Source organism: Pungitius pungitius, chromosome 20 (assembly GCF_949316345.1).
Source record: "Pungitius pungitius chromosome 20, fPunPun2.1, whole genome shotgun sequence".
Taxonomy (NCBI): Eukaryota; Metazoa; Chordata; class Actinopteri; order Perciformes; family Gasterosteidae; genus Pungitius; species Pungitius pungitius.
Genome location: NC_084919.1, coordinates 14,319,736 through 14,336,496, shown reverse-complemented (window position 1 = coordinate 14,336,496; position 16,761 = coordinate 14,319,736). Strand labels below are relative to the sequence as shown.

The window sequence follows — 16,761 nt, the reverse complement described above, 5'->3', positions numbered from 1 at the left end:
ACAAAATGACATTTATATTATTAGATTGCATGTGCACATAATCAGGGTACCTTGACATTCACAGGCTGACTATTCATCTTATTTTTATCAAAGGTAAAAAGAGTATCTGGTGTGTGTGTGTGTGTATATATATATATATATATATATATATATATATATATATATATATATATCCTTTAGTGTAGCTGATTAACTTTTATACTACATTTTGGAAAGATTCTTACTCGACCCTGGTGGAAAATGTTCCAAAATTCCAGCAACCAATAGAGGCTGATGGGCCTTATGTGGAGAATAAAGAAAATATTGTTCTCATCAAGAATTACAGAAAATGTCATTGTCTTTTTGAAATATGGAACTTCCATGTATTATTTATAAAATATGATATATGGACAAATTAAATGCTTTTCCTGCATGTCATTCGCACGCATTCAGGAGGCGCTACAGGCTCTTAAACCGCCACGAGCTGATTACAAAACAATGACTTACTATTTAAGGACACTGGTTGGATACATTGTGTTAGTGTTTCTAACATGATGTTCTTGTACCACTAGATGTCCCCGTTGAGTCAAAGTTGCTTATGAAACAATTGTCTTCATTCCAAAGAAAACATCATCTGATGTTTGTTTTGCAGTTGGATTTACAATTGATTGGAATGCCTTTCCGCTGTGCTGACTGAGGAAGGCTGCCTCTCCCAGGGATCACATACATACTCCCAATACCTGAGGGATTGCATCATCAACAGAGCTTCGGGCAAACTCTGACATACAACCCCCAACCATTGTCCAAATGATGAGGACAATGCTTACATTACAGTGCGTTTGCAGTGTGTGATTAGGAAGGAGCCAAGAACTATTAGAATAGGAGCATTTATTTTACAGAAACCATATAATCAACTCAAATGAATGACACACTGCTGGGTCACGGATAGATTTCATGTGTGTTTGTGTTAAGTATACAAGCCATTCCTTGTCACACTGGGCTCTCTTGAAGAGTTTGTTTTGTTAAAAATCAACAGCTACCCAACCGCCAGAGGTGTTCAGAGATTTGATGATGGAAATACTGAAAAAGAAAATCCCCCTTTTAAAACAATCATTATAAAAAAGAACATTTAACAGGAGAATCATTAAATTGACTACTGGTGTAAGCGAAGGAACGTTTGTACAGATGGAAAGAAGGATTTCGAGCCAGAAGTGAGGGTGGTTTTTCCACAACTCTACTTTGGGGGGTCTGTGTTGATGCCGTATTTCTCTTTTAGAAGTTTCAGCTGTTCCTCTTTCTTCTTTGTGTCCATCTTCTGGAAAGCCTGCAAAAAGAGTTGATAAACAAAAGGGAAACATGATTAAAGCTGAAATGAATTGCAGTAAGAAAAACATGTATGTATACTTTTTCAGTTCAAATTTCTGTTTGACCTTTTACTCAAAGACATCCCACAAAAGCGCATTAACCTGACGAGTGAACAGTGTAATGCTCATACATACTCTGTTTGCATTGTAGTAGAGGACCACCAGGTAACGGTTGCAGACATTGAAGCCTGACAAATGGTCGCAGGCATTCTTGGCGTCAAAGATGTCTTCATAAACCACATACGCTGTTCCTCTCGATTCAGGCGTGTTCCCTCTGAGAAGAGAAATATCATAATATAACACAACAACTGACTACAGGTGCAATACAAGTGGAGTTCCACCAAAAAATATATGTAAATGACTAATGTGGTATACCATTCTATATACAGGAAGAATATTATTACCAATGTATAAATGAGAAACATTGACATGATTGTTAGACAAGACTGTAATATTTGGCTATGACCTTTCAGGATATGATTTGCCAATGGATTGTATCAACACCTAACATCCCTTCTCTAGAGATAAGCTTGGTAACTAATGTGACTAGTTAGTCGAGATACGATATCATGTATCTCCATGAAATGCTCAGGTCCAGATGTCAAGTACTAGTTTTGCTTGCATTACAATTTGTAGAATGTCCACGAATCAGCCACATTTTACAATATGCATTAAATGCATTATATGTTGTGCATTATGTACACATGAGTTATTTCACTCTGTCCAGCCGAAGAGAGGGATTTTCTACCTGCAGTTCTCCCTGAGGTTTCTTCTATTTTTACATAAGGGAGGGTTTTTCCTGTATAATGGGAAAAAATGACCAAACTACAAAACAGTGTTTTGGCTTCAGTATGCAAGGATGTTCTAATAATCAAATCCACGTATTGACATGTCCTTCCTTTGGCCCTGGTGGATTGGTTAACTGTTTGGGAACCTATAGAAACACTTACGTTCTGATTTGGCGGATTGGTCCATATTTCCCAAAGATATCATACATTTCCTCAGCTGTGATTTTGTAGGGAAGGTTCCTGACGTACAGGATTCTGTTCACCTCCGGGGGCAGTCGTATCTGCAACACAGATACACAGATCACTGAAGTGTTTTGGGAGAACACATTTAAATAAAACGATATTACCGTTTAAGCACGACAACACGTGCCAACGACTACACCGCTTTGATAAAGGCCGTTCCTCTAAAAACTAAGTGTCTGGTCACTTATAAAAAATGACTTAATTGAACTCAATTTAAAATGAATATCATGATGAGTCAGTCTGTAGAGACCGTAACCCATCTCTTGATTAACGTTACATGAGCAACAAGTTTTGTGTTTTAGCAGAACAACCAGATTGACGCTAGCTAGCATAATGCCAATTTAGTGCCACTTAGTTATTGTGTTCACGTTTTCACATTTTGCCACAATCACAACATGAATACGGCAAATGACGCCACACAAGTCACCTGACTTGACTAACATTAGACCTAACCAAAGCTAGAGTTAGATTAGGGAAAATAAGAAACATTAGCGACACAAACTAGCTAATGTGATTGTTTTCAGTTGCCAAGCATGCTAACGTTAACCGCATGCTAGCTGTACGTGACGCCAGCTTCAGGCCAAACTACGCAATCATCAGATGTATTCCTCATAAATAAGAGGCTTGGTCAAACTTACATTCGCGCGTTTTGCTGCTTGCATAGCCATGGTGAAATCGTTTTATGCGGGTTTAAGACTGACGAAAACAAACACGCAGTATCCGAGCTCTCCGCTCTTCCCGGTGTCAAAATGGCAGCGGTAACTTCCGGTGGTTACGCAGCTTCCGGTTGTTGTTGTTCTTCTTCTTCTTCTTCTCCAGCGGGCTACAAACCGACGTTGAGGCTGCAGGCCGCCACCCACTTAACCGGAGTGTGTAACGTCATCAACATGACAGTTACGTAATTTAGAGACAAAACAATGACAATAACACAAAAAATATTAACAATGTGTGTTCGTGATTGTTAGTCTTAAACGTGGAGCCATCGTTTTACACATATTCACTAGTTACCGTGGTGATTGGGGCATAAGGGTGAAGTGGAAGTGGTACTTGAGCTTGAGACCGACGGTGGATTTTTACAAAACAACCTGTCCAAACATATCTTCAAAGACAGAATGACCTAAATGTTATTTACATTTTTTAACTTTACAGACTTGTTGAGCCAGAGGCACAATGGATAATAGCAAACATATAACATTAATAAGAACTTTACGCTGTTTAATTAAAATAATTAATTAAAGCCCTTTTAACATGTATTCCTTCGATGCCCCACTCTCTTCCCATTTCTAGCACCTTGCACATCAGTTCTCTTTCCACACAGAACACTTCTCATATTCACCTGGAATTGTCTTTTTTGTGAGGTTTAATGGAATCCTGTGTGTGTGTGCACTCTTTATGTCTTATGCCTCTTTGATACATGCTTTGTGCTGATACTGATGTTGATACTTCAATACCGGCTGTATCGTCTTCCATGTTGGGTACGAAAGACTGAGAACCAGGCTTTCAAATGAGTCATTATCTAGTTTAGATTTACGCCTGTCTAGAGTCAAAAACAGGTGCTGTACGTCCTCCTCGGCCTGTGGCTTGAGGAATGAGTATTAACATGACTTGGAGGAGTAGTCTCCTTTAGGCTGACATATTCTCCATCAAACAGCCAAGTTTCAGTAAGACAAAATAGATCAATATGATGATCTGACATTAATCAATTTATTAAAATAGCTTTTGATGACAAAGATCTAATATTTAAGAGTCCACATCTAATCATCCTATTTATTTGCACTGTTTTGTTTTGAACTTTTATGAAGCTATTTAGTTGAACCACCTTTGATTTAAATAACTTAAGTGTCTGTGCAGACACAGTCCACATAGTTTTTTAAAACTGTTTTTAGTGGTTAACTGGTCTTATGAAAGCAACACCGCAGCTCTGCTTCCTGGTCAGATCTAAACTCCCACAGCGGAAAGAGAGCATGCGTTAGAAAATGTGCCGATAAGCAACGCTAGTTGTGTGTTGTTCATAGGAGAGAATCATGTGTTCGGTTAATTCTTCAAGGTCAAGCTGCTGGTCCTGTGTGCAGAATATGACTCAACCGATTACACATCCTTTGAATGATGTTCAGCACGGTTTCCTTTGCTTTCACTCTCCATTGTGGGGAAGTGCTGGTGAAATAACTGACGCAACACTGAAAAGAGTTGCACCAACCAGAGAAAGGCATACCGGTTATTTTAACGTTTGCAATATTTTATTTTTTATGTATTTATGTATGTACTAAAATGTTTTCATGAAAATAAATATGGGGTCAAATGGGTCTCAATAATTGCTAATACACTTGAATTGTTCTGTGTGCATTTTCACATTAGGTTTCTTGAGATGGTGAACCTCTACACATTTAAACACAACATTCTTGATTGGCGCATTCATTAAGTGTGGTCAAACGACCAAAGATGGAAAAACCCTACGTTAAACAGCCATAATCCGCTTCCGGTGGTAAATAAAGTGATACAAATAAAACAATAAAATGATGAGCTAAAAAAACACAACAAGCGGTCTTGTGAGTTGACCCTATCTGCGCTGTGGGGGCACGGGGCAGGCTTCTATCGAGACGCGTTCATTGGGCAGATCGTACGGACAAAGCAGACCAACAGTTCCGGGTTAAGGGCAAGGTTGGTGCGGATGAAAAAAGGCGGAAAGCATAACACGCGCATCGTGTCGAGCTACCACTTAGCATCCGGGTAACCGTTACCGTAACGGTTGGCATTTGTGCAATTAATAGAGCTTTGCGAAATTATTTTCATCAGCGACAACATCTCGTGTCAGAAGAAGCAGCGGCAATGGACTCACAGCGGCGATGAGGCTGAATGTGAGGTTTATTCGCTCGGTGTGAGGACCTGCGCCGCCATCTTTGGCTCTAAAACCAGCGCTTCCACCATCTTGGCCATTTGAAGAAGACTCGGCCGGATCTTCTGCATTAAAACCGGTGAGTTATTAGTTAACGTTCTGCTACCTAACGTTGTGTGAAAATCTCCATGCATATCTTCCCATAGTTGGCGCTAAATTCACCTACAAATGAACTTAACCTAATTCCGCAACCATTTTAGCCAAAGCTTAAGTCACCCCAACCAACGTTAGCCATGCTAACATCTGTAAGCTACCCGAGATGCAACCCATGAGTTTAATATAAAGGCAAATTATAGTTAACCGTGGACTTCGGGGTTAATTTTGATGTGTTAAATCGGTTTAATATGTTAATATATTGAGCATTGTATATTGTGCACTAACGTTAGCTGTTAACTATAGGCTCAGAAATGCAGGCTGTTAGCGTTAGCTAACTCATTGACCCTTCAACTATCGGTAGTTGGTGTAAGGTGAGGCCGTATCGCTGAGCTTGAAAGGTGCCCGGTCCAATGCCCGTGACTCGGCAGCATGGACCGATAACAGGAGCAGTAACGGTACGCCGGTCCTGTCCCTAATGGCGTGGACCGTGTGCTAACGGCAGGCGCGCTTTGCATCTGAAGTCCCGTCAGAGAGGCCACCTCCGGCCCATAGGCCAATGTCACGCGAACTAACGTCCGTTACGCTGTCAGGGACATGGAAGTCTATTCATTTCCCCCTGAATGTATAAAGTAGCGAAATAATTGGCCTGCAACTAACTAACTCACTTTTTGTAATCGACTATTTTTTCGATTAGGCTACTAATCTAACGACTATTTACCACAGTGTAGGAACATGGAAACAAATCAAGAGGAAGTATTCCTTTTGGCAACAACGTGTGGTCGTTTATTTCCATCCAATAACTTTGGATTTTGAACTTCATATGTATTTGAGTAACAAGTTAATACAAATGTAATCATCATAATAAATACATTGAAATAGTAATACAAAATGTAAGTGCAAATAAAGTTTTTAAAGTCTTTGCAAGTGATGAGCATGTTGAGGATGTTCTCTGTTCAGACTCCATCGGTGCATGCGCTTTGCTTAGAACAATAAGATACAGACAGAACACACAGCTTTAATTATCACGTTGTAGGCTTTATTAGGTTTTTATTATGCTAGAGTAGATCTCTCGTAATTGTGTTGATACGAAATGATTTTTTTTCCACAATCTTGTGTTTTGAGTTTTAAACGCGACCATGTAGAGACAGAAATGTATGTCTGTCCGATGGTACAGATACTTGATATATTTTTTTTGTTATTCCACACTTTTTCAGGTGGGCGGGGTGGCGCCCCGTTGCTATATTGGTAGTGGAAAACTGGGAAGTAGCCTAGCAGTGCTTAAAGTCATCACCCTTCTGATTGACACGTGGAGGCATTGTTTCCCCTACCATTATAACAGGGCACGCCGAAAGTGACCATCAAAGACTGGCCTGTCGTTAAGTCATGATTTGATAACAACAGGCACATGCACAGGCACATGCACAGACATTTTGGAGGGATACAATTTAAAATGCTAATATTAAAATATATATATAATATATATATATATATATATATATATACTATATATATATATATATATATACTATATATATATATATATATATATATATATATATATATATATATATTAGGGCTGTCAAATGATTAAAAAATTTAATCAAATTAATCCGAATTTTCAGTGGATTAATCATGATTAATCACACCTGAATCCTAACCATTTTTTCTTTCTGAAATGCATACTAAAGATAAATAACAGGACACAGATACATAATTATCATTATCATCATTATAATTTTTTACATAAATACATGTTATCTATATTTGATTTTTTAATTCATTCCAGAAAATAATCAAAGCAATGTTATTTGATGAGTTACAGACTGATTTCCCTGCATGGCTCTAGAAGGGTCTCGAGCCTCTGCAGTTTATCCCACTCTGCTGTGACTTTGTGCTCCTGATGGTTCAGGGCTGCGATGACCAGACATGACCAGACATGTCAACCCTCCCGATGTTTCAAAGCCCCTCCCGAAAATCTCCCGGACCGACCTTTCTCCCGATTTCCACCCGAACAACAATATTGCTGCACCGCCCGTCACTGGGCGCGCCGTTTCAGACCGAACAATAATAAAGGTTACACCTTGAAGTCGAGTGCGGCGATTAGAACGACTGGCGCTGAAAAGAAATCCGCTAGCACCCCCCATTTCAGTGTGAAATATCCCCAAACGGGGAGGAATTAGATCTCTGCCTCCGCATGTTTCAGAACAGTATTACGGGTCTCTCCGATGGTCTTTCCTCTATCTCAGCGCTGCTCTTTATTTATTTTTCTTAGCGAAGCTCTGCTGGGCGGAGCTTTTTTTCTTCTCTGTTCTGCTGCGTGAGAACGAACGGGGGGGGGGGCGGGTCTCTGGCGCAAACGACTTGCTGAACCTGACGTCCTGACATATGCCTGCAGGTGGCAGTAATGTGTTGTATAGGATGAAGTGCATTCCCTAGAGGAAGAGGCACTTTACTGACCTGAATAATTTGTCACACTGCGCAAGCGTGAAATGCGTCAAAAAAATTGACGTAATTAACAACAAACAGCTAATTAACGCCGTTAACGCGCTATTTTTGACAGCCCTAATATATATATATATAAACCCATACAATTTTTGTAAATGAGAGAAATCAATGTTGTCCATAAAAATCAAGAGTTGACTTACATAATCTCTATAAAGCTGTCAACACACATTTCTTTTATTGTGAAAAAATATCTGTGTGGCTGTTTTGCATGCAGTTGATAACCAGTATTGTTTTTGTGTTATACCGTTTTCAGATTTTCCACTGCATCTGCTCTCACCAAGATTTGTGCTAACAACAAAGAAGCTGTGAGTATTTGAATTCTACTATTCACTAGATTAAACACTAGGGACGGGTATTTTTTTATTTTTTTCCTAATACCGGTGCTAAACCGATTTTCTTCACATTAAACAACATTAACTCTTTAAACAATAGTGTACATTTAAATACATAACAAACAATTGTCTATCAAACTACAGCTTCAACTTTTTACTTCAAACTTTGAACAGTATTTGAACTGTTTACAGTATAATTACAGTGTTTCCCCTCTGTAAGAGCTGAAAGTGTGTATATATTAGTTCATTGGAATTCAGGGTATATTCATTTATTTTTAGATTCATGCTCATTGTGCAGGAACTAATGTTATATAACAGAGGTCATTAACTGGCAGACCCAGAAGCCGTCCCATCCGGACCCGGACCCGGACCAAAAGCTAAAAAAAGACAGTTGTGATTTAAGCGTGGGCGTGCACTTTTCGACTGGCGCAGCTTTACTCGTCTTTACGGGAGTGGCTAAAAGCACAGACCAATTGCATTCAAATTAAACCGTCCTACGTGATTCCACTCAACCATTTTTCTTCTGAATTTATTTTATTTGAATTTATTGCTTTATTTGAACATGCAGGAATTTTCACATTTTGCATTTGCAGTCACACATGTATGTTCAGTTCTTTGTTATGTAACAGTACATATTGTCAAAGGCGTATTGAATTAATTTGTTAGTTGTGTGATGATTAAATACAAATGCTGATAGTGTGTGTGGCTTGTTTGTGTGTGTGTGTGTGTATGTTTTTTCAGATAAAGCCCAGTGCTCACCCGTCTGTTGATGAGAGGTGGCGAAATAATGGGCAGCTAGGATTCATGAACAAGCCAAAATGTCATCAATATTAGGACTACCCACACAGTACTCGGATGTAACAGTCCTCATTAGCAGCGTCCACCTGCATCCCTTCTGTGTGCTCGTGGAGTTCTGGGGGAAATTTAGCGAGGGGAAGGCAGCAGATTATGAGTGCCTCGCCAGAGAGATTCAGTCTCCTGGAAAAGCTTTTCAAGAGTTTGAAGGAAATCCTGGAGACCAGTGCTTGGTTAACGTAGATGGTAATTGGAACAGATCCCGTATAGTCTCAAGAAATGGCCCAGTGTATTCTGTGTTCCTCTTTGACAAGGGGAGAACATTTAGCACTACCACAAGTCAGCTGGCATGGGGCAAGAAGAACCACTTCCACCTGCCCCCCGAAGTGGAATTTTGTGTCCTAGCCAATGTGTTGCCACTCTCACCTGAGAAAAGATGGTCACCGGTGGCTCTTGAATTTCTCAAATCTCTCTCTGGGAAGTCTGTACAGGCACATGTGCAAAATGTACTTGTTCCGCACAGAACAGTTCTCCTGCACATCCCTTGCATCTCCAAACAGATGTACGAGATGGGAATTGCCAGGAAGCTGTCTCCAGATGTGTTCCAGGACTTTGTCCTTATGTCGCTGCGGTCACAAAAGGGAGCGGAGGTGTGTACAGAGACTGAGATCTCCATGGGAGCAGCTGAGCGACTGCATAAGAAAGAGCTCTTCATGTACCCAGAACTGTCAGCAGGAACCGTGGAGACCGTCCTAGTAACAGAGGTGAAGAATCCCCACCGGGTGTTTTGCCAGTTGAAGGTCTTCTCACAGGAGCTGAAGAAACTCTCGGGGCAAATCACACAGTGCTGTGAGGGCAGAACAACCAATTTCATTGTAAGTCCAGACATGATTGGGTTTCCGTGCGCTGCCAGAGGAAGTGATGGCATCTGGTACCGCTCCGTTCTCCAACAGGTATGCCCAAAAAACAAGGTGGTTGAAGTGTTAAACGTAGACTATGGAACAAAACAGTTTGTTCCAATGGAGAATGTAAGACCCCTGGCTGCAGAGTTCTTCAGAATGCCCGTTGTGACTTACATCTGTTCCCTCCATGGAATCCTTGACAAAGGGGTTGGATGGACAACCTCCCAGATTGACTATCTCAGGACCCTTCTCATGCATAAGACGGTGATTGCCAAATTTGAGTATCAAAGCATCTCTGAGGGTGTTCACTATGTCACGCTCTATGGGGATGAAAACGTAAGCATTAACAACTTGTTTGTATCCAAGGAGAGCTGTTTTTTGGAGAGTGAAAAAACACTTGATTATTCCATCCGCAACACTGCATCCAATCGAAAGGATTCAACTCCTAAAGAAGTAAACCAAAGAGCGGTGCGAACTCCTGTTGGGGCTGTACAGGATAAAGAAAGAAAAGGAAGAGCTGAGGGCCTCTCTCTCAACTCCTCGCATGCGGTGGCAGTTAAGCACATATCTGACCCATCAGCATTTTGGATCCAAACGCAGACTCATGCAAATGAGTTTGCTGAACTAATGGATCATATTTACCATCTGTACAAAGATCCAGAGAATACAGATGTGGTGAGAAATCTGACCGCTGGCCTCTACTGTGTTGCAAAAGCAGAAGATGGGAATTTCTACAGAGCAATGGTGACTGAAGGTGGTGAGACGCAAGTCAAGGTGTTCTTTGTTGATTATGGAAATATCAATTGGGTTGACAGGAGGAACATCAGGACCCTCCCTGACGAGTTCAGGAAGCTGCCATGTCTCGCACTAAAATGCTCCCTGGCTGGTGTTTGGCCAAAAGATGGGAAATGGAGTCAAAGTGCCTGTGATTTTTTCATCAAAGCAGTCAAAGAAAAAAATCTAACCGTACACGTGACGGCGAAATATGATGAGGGCTATTCTGTCCAACTAATTGATCTTGACGCACAAGGAGAAAGAGATCTTGGCACGCTGATGTGTAATTCTGGCCATGCGGAAAGAACTAAGACACAGCAACCACTCCAAACCAAAATGACCACACAACCTGCTCTCCTGCCACAAGTCCCCGATGACAGGCGCTGGGGTTCATACAGCAACAAAGGAATGCCTTTCCAGGCAACCCTGAACACAGTGGCCCCTGATGCTAACGAAAGACGAATTCCAACCTTCAAGGAGCACATGTTTCCCATTGGAAGTGTCATTGACGTCTGTGTGTCCTACATCGAAAGCCCAAATGACTTTTGGTGCCAACAAGTACAGAATGCCGGGCATTTGAAATTGCTCATGCATGACATACAGGCTCATTATGCTGGCAGTGAGTTCCAACCCAATGTGGAAATGGCTTGTATCGTTCGCCACCCTGATAACCAAATGTGGTACAGGGCCCTTGTAATTCACAAACATGAAACGCCTGAAGTCGACGTGTTATTTGTTGACTATGGCCGGATGGAAACAGTTTCCCTCTATGACCTGAGGAAGATCAGCCCACAATTCCTTGCTCTGCAAGGCCAAGCATTTCGATGCAGTCTGTTAAACCCTGTTGACCCCACATCTGCCATAAATGAGTGGAACGAAGAAGCAACAGCAAAGTTCCACAACTTTGTGGAAACCGCTGCCTCCAACTTTACGATTTTGAAGTGCACCATTTATGCGGTCATGTACAGTGAGCAGAGGATAGTTTTCAACATTGTGGATCTAGAAACTCCTTTTGAGAGTGTTTGTACCAGCATGGTCAATCTGGCCAATAGTTCCCCTCCCAGGAAAGCTGCTGGGCCATCTTTCCGTCTGGACACATACTACTACTCGACACACAATGTCAAAACTGGAACAGAGGAACAGGTCACAGTGACGTGTGTGAACAGCGTCCATGAGTTTTACTGCCACCTTGAGAAAAACGCTGATGTGATAAAAGCTCTCATGATCAAAGTGAGAAATCTTTGTCAACAGCTTGAGAATGTTAAGCTCCCAACTGTCTTTGGAACGTTGTGCTTTGTGAAATACACCGATGGACACTGGTACAGGGGACAGATCAAGGCCACAAAGCCAGCGATTTTGGTTCACTTTGTGGATTACGGGGACACCATTGAGGTGGAAAAGTCTGACTTGCTTCCTGTTCCCCGAGAAGCTAATGACATCATGGCTGTGCCTGTGCAAGCAATTGTGTGTAGTCTCTCAGATGTCCCTGCCAACGCTCCCACAGAGATGAACCTCTGGTTTGAGACAAGTGCAACAGAATGTAAATTTCGAGCACTAGTGGTGGCCCGAGAACCTGATGGCAGACTACAGGTGGAGCTGTATCACGGAAACACTCAGGTCAATTCGAAGATCAAGAAGATGTTTCAGACTGAGAAGCACACAGAAGTGAATGTTGTCAACCAGAATGAGAGGAGACTTGAGGCTTCAGCCAATCCTGCTCAAAAGAATTCAAAAGTTGTCCCAAAACAAGGTGCAGGAATGGAAGATCGCATTAAAGTCATCAGTGAAATTTCCTCTGCTCCAAAACCAGCTTGTCAAATGAGGAATGCCGATATGAGCCTGCAGTCTGCAGCGAAGCCTTGGAGCCATGTTGGTGAATGTGGCCGAAAAATGAGACTTGCTCCTTTTGAGTTCTACATACCTCCACACAAAAGACAGTCATGTGGACAGATGCCAAGTGGTATAGAACGTGGCTCTGAGCTGGCAGGTGCCCATCTCAAAACCAAAACTACTCTTATCACAGAAACAAAACCGCCCAAGTCCAAATCCCCTGGCACTGAATCTCAGAAGGAAATCCATGTGGAAAGGGTCCCTAAACTCGCAGACCTACCTTCAAGCTCCATCACAACAGGTATGGAAGCAGATGTTTATGTCTCTCACTGCAATAGCCCTTTGAGTTTCTATGTGCAACTTGTCAGAGAGGAGGAGGAAATATTCTCTCATGTGGAAAAGCTAAATGATCCCCAATCAAGACCCCAATACGACGCTGTCAAAGATGTGTGTCCAGGTGACCTTGTTCAAGCAGAGTTTGCAGATGATTCCTCGTGGTACAGAGCCGTTGTAAGGGAAATCCAAGGCAAAACCATGGCCCTCGTCGAATTTATTGATTTTGGGAACACCGCAATAATCCCTATTTCCAGGATTGGCAGACTCCAGGAGTGCTTCTTGCACCATCCCATCTACAGCACTCACTGTATGCTGAGTGACGCTGCCGCTCTTTCAAAAGAGGAAGTGCTTAAACCAGAGGTGGTGTCAGTGTTCAAGGAAGACCTAGGTGGTAATGGAGACAAGGTGCTCAAGTGCCACTTTTTCAGGCAGTCAGGACCTGTGTGGGAAGTCAGGCTTGAAGACTGTGGTGTAAATGTCATTTGTAAAGTCTCTCCTACATGCCCAACTGATGGCTCTAAAATTGCCTCAGAGGAACCATTCAAAGTCCAGGGACAACCTGGCCACATCTTGCCGATTGTGCCAGAGAAATCACTGCTAACACCTTCTCTATGTTATCGCCAAGAAGAATTCTCAAAGGGACAAAGGTTGGAGGTCTACATCACAGCTATAATTGATGCTCAGACCTTTTGGTGTCAACCCACGGACTCGGAAGACCTTGAGACGGTTACATCAAGGGTCTCAAAACTTTTGGATGGGGCCGATCACAAACACATTGACCCGGGCACCGTGTCCATTGGCAGCCCATGTATTGCTCTCTTTTCAGACGATGGTTTTTGGTACCGTGCAGAGGTCATCGACAAAGATAGAGATGAGCTTTCGGTTCTCTTTGTGGACTATGGGAACAAGACCCAACTCAACTTTGCAGATGCGAGGGAAATGCCCTCTGACCTGATGGAAATTCCTCCACAGGCCTTCTTGTGCGAGCTTGAGGGCTTCGATGCTTCACGTGGATCCTGGGACAGCGGTGCAGTAGATGCATTATCAGTGCTTACGGCAGACAAAGTGTTACAGCTCACTGTCACTAGAGTAACGAGAGAAACGGGACAGGTCAAATGCCTTGTGAGGATGGAATGTGAAGGCCAGGTGATAAATGAGGCACTGAAAACCAGGTGGAAGAACTACATGGAGGAAAACCAACCTGATGGTGTTGAAGCAACCACCTCATACCCAACTCCATTGCAATGTAACCTGCCTGTGAAAGAGACTGTGCCACTCGAGGATCAACTTGAGTATGTCAAAGGGCAACACCCAGAGGCCGCTGGTGCTAGCCTTTGCCGTCGGATAAACCAAAGCGACGAGCTTGTTGACCCCCTCGGAGATGGTTTGCCATGTGATTGCAGCATAGAGAAAACTGAGTTACCTCAACTCGATGACAAAAGTGACCAATGTATTCTGACCTTGAGCGGTGACAGAAGTGTGGTGAAAACTGGAAAAGGAGCTGAAGGGGTTTTCTTGGGAACAGACATTATTGGACCAGATGACTTTAATTCTCAGTCAGACGAGAAGCCGACGGAGGCTGCAATGGCCGACATTGAGAGAAACTTGGAGATCATGAATTCTTCCTGTGAACAAGGTAATTTTAGTCAACATTATGCAGCATTCTTGTTCATCAAATAAGTAAATATAAACAATAATTTTGTATCTGGAAAGTGGATGTGTAACAATCATTTTCTTTGCATTTCCAGTCTTGTCAGAGTACAGAGATAAAAGCAAGGCTCCAATGGAAAAATCTACTCCTGCAAGGAAAACAACTGCAGTGAAAATGGTAAGTTTACACTGCTGACTTGTGGGTAATTGCGCTTAATAGAAACTAATTGTGTGTTTTCTTAAAAGGTTTCCTGTGAATCATTTTGGCCCAAGAAGAGCGTTGATCCGCTGGAGATGCATGATCACATTTCTAAAGACATAAAACGAGTAAATGGCACTTTGTTTACGCAGGAAAAAGGGACTTTTTTCCCCTTCTTGCATTGGTTTCATTTTTGTGTTTTGTCATCTTGTAGATTCCAACTGAAGTGGTTCTGCCCTGCTGTGTGCTTCCGCCGTTTGGTGAGTGATTCCTTCATATTACCATAATACACTCTTACAGTGTGGACTCATTCTGAAACCAAATGTATTTTCACCAGCATCTTTGTTTGATGGTTTGAAGTTGAACGTAGTTAGAAACTCGCAAACTGCAGGTTGAAATATATTTAATTAACTAAAATAAGTACTTTGTATTTCATAGACGTTCCTACAAAGCAAGAGACTAACCTGGAAGATGGTGTCGCCAAGGAGACGCTGCCTTGTGTCAACGCACATGTTGAAGTAATGCTATAGAAAATCTGTATTTTGGATGCGGTTTTATTACTTCTTGCACAATACATTATACATCATAATCTGTTTTCAGAATGACTCAATAACCGTAGAGGAGGCCACAGCTCATCACAAGGATGGATATTCAGGTTTGAAGACCTTACCTCTTAGTAATATTGCGCCCTCCAAATTTACCTTGCCAAATATGAATGGAGATGAGATTTAACTAAACCATGTAAATCATCTACATCTCAAGTTAGTTGTGCCAGTAGAAAAGGCTTCTCCTTGTCAGCCGATGAGTAAAATCCTGGTATTGTTGTCGGGACTGAAGAAGTCTGATCTAAAGAATGTGTCTTTGTATCTGCAGCCATCGAGACACAGACCTGCACTGCTTCCTCCCAAGATCCGGTAAAGGATTTAAACCTGCACAATTCTGAAACCTCACTTTAATTTTCAATTCTGACATGTCAATTTGCCTCCATTGCTGCTCAGGGTGACAGAACTGAGGAGGCGACCCGCTCCGTCGAGGAGGAGGAGGCGACCCGCTCCGTCGACGCGGAGGAGGAGGCGACCCGCTCCGTCGACGCGGAGGAGGAGGCGACCCGCTCCGTCGACGCGGAGGAGGAGGCGACCCGCTCCGTCGACGCGGAGGAGGAGGCGACCCGCTCCGTCGACGCGGAGGAGGAGGCGACCCGCTCCGTCGAAGAGGAGATAGAGGCGACCCGCTCCGTCGAAGAGGAGGAGGAGGCGACCCGCTCCGTCGAAGAGGAGGAGGAGGCGACCCGCTCCGTCGACGCGGAGGAGGAGGCGACCCGCTCCGTCGACGCGGAGGAGGAGGCGACCCGCTCCGTCGAAGAGGAGGAGGAGGCGACCCGCTCCGTCGAAGAGGAGGAGGAGGCGACCCGCTCCGTCGAAGAGGAGGAGGAGGCGACCCGCTCCGTCGAAGAGGAGGAGGAGGCGACCCGCTCCGTCGAAGAGAAGGAGGAGGCGACCCGCTCCGTCGAAGAGGAGGAGGAGGCGACCCGCTCCGTCGAGGAGGAGGAGGAGGCGACCCGCTCCGTCGAGGAGATAGAGGCGACCCGCTCCGTCGAGGAGATAGAGGCGACCCGCTCCGTCGAAGAGGAGGAGATAGAGGCGACCCGCTCCGTCGAAGAGGAGGAGGAGGCGACCCGCTCCGTCGAAGAGGAGGAGGAGGCGACCCGCTCCGTCGAAGAGGAGGAGGAGGCGACCTGCTCCGTCGACGTTGAGGAGGAGATAGAGGCGACCCGCTCCGTCGAAGAGGAGGAGATAGAGGCGACCCGCTCCGTCGAAGAGGAGGAGATAGAGGCGACCCGCTCCGTCGAAGAGGAGGAGGAGGAGGAGGCGACCCGTTTGGCAGACGTCTCCCCAGGTATGAGACGCCTTGTGCGGCAGGAGGCCACAGAGGGGCCAGTAGGTGGATGCAGCATGACTTCTTGTTCTGTGTTCTTTTTGCACTGCAGACGCAAACAAGCCAAGTGATGGTTGGAATATGGACAGTGCAACAGATGATGATCTCAGCAGTATGTCAGCAGAGGTAATTAGCATCAA

The 16,761-nt window shown here is 43.5% G+C and overlaps 2 protein-coding genes across 2 annotated transcripts; one reads left to right on the top strand and one right to left on the bottom strand.

Moving 5' to 3' along the window:
* Positions 1 to 852: 852 nt before the first annotated feature.
* Positions 853 to 3,165, bottom strand: sf3b6 (splicing factor 3b, subunit 6). The gene is made up of 4 exons (XM_037450143.2): positions 3,013 to 3,165; positions 2,294 to 2,412; positions 1,479 to 1,617; positions 853 to 1,303 (listed from the first exon to the last, which is right to left on the bottom strand). Exons 1-4 carry the CDS (start codon positions 3,040 to 3,042, stop codon positions 1,214 to 1,216), a joined length of 378 nt encoding a protein of 125 aa, XP_037306040.2. The 5' UTR covers positions 3,043 to 3,165; the 3' UTR covers positions 853 to 1,213.
* Positions 3,166 to 5,022: 1,857 nt separating this feature from the next.
* tdrd6 (tudor domain containing 6) lies at positions 5,023 to 16,291 on the top strand. The gene is made up of 11 exons (XM_062559801.1): positions 5,023 to 5,346; positions 8,122 to 8,173; positions 8,942 to 14,473; positions 14,586 to 14,665; positions 14,734 to 14,814; positions 14,901 to 14,946; positions 15,125 to 15,204; positions 15,287 to 15,341; positions 15,560 to 15,600; positions 15,685 to 15,761; positions 16,288 to 16,291. Exons 3-11 carry the CDS (start codon positions 9,019 to 9,021, stop codon positions 16,289 to 16,291), a joined length of 5,919 nt encoding a protein of 1,972 aa, XP_062415785.1. The 5' UTR covers positions 5,023 to 5,346; positions 8,122 to 8,173; positions 8,942 to 9,018.
* Positions 16,292 to 16,761: the final 470 nt, after the last annotated feature.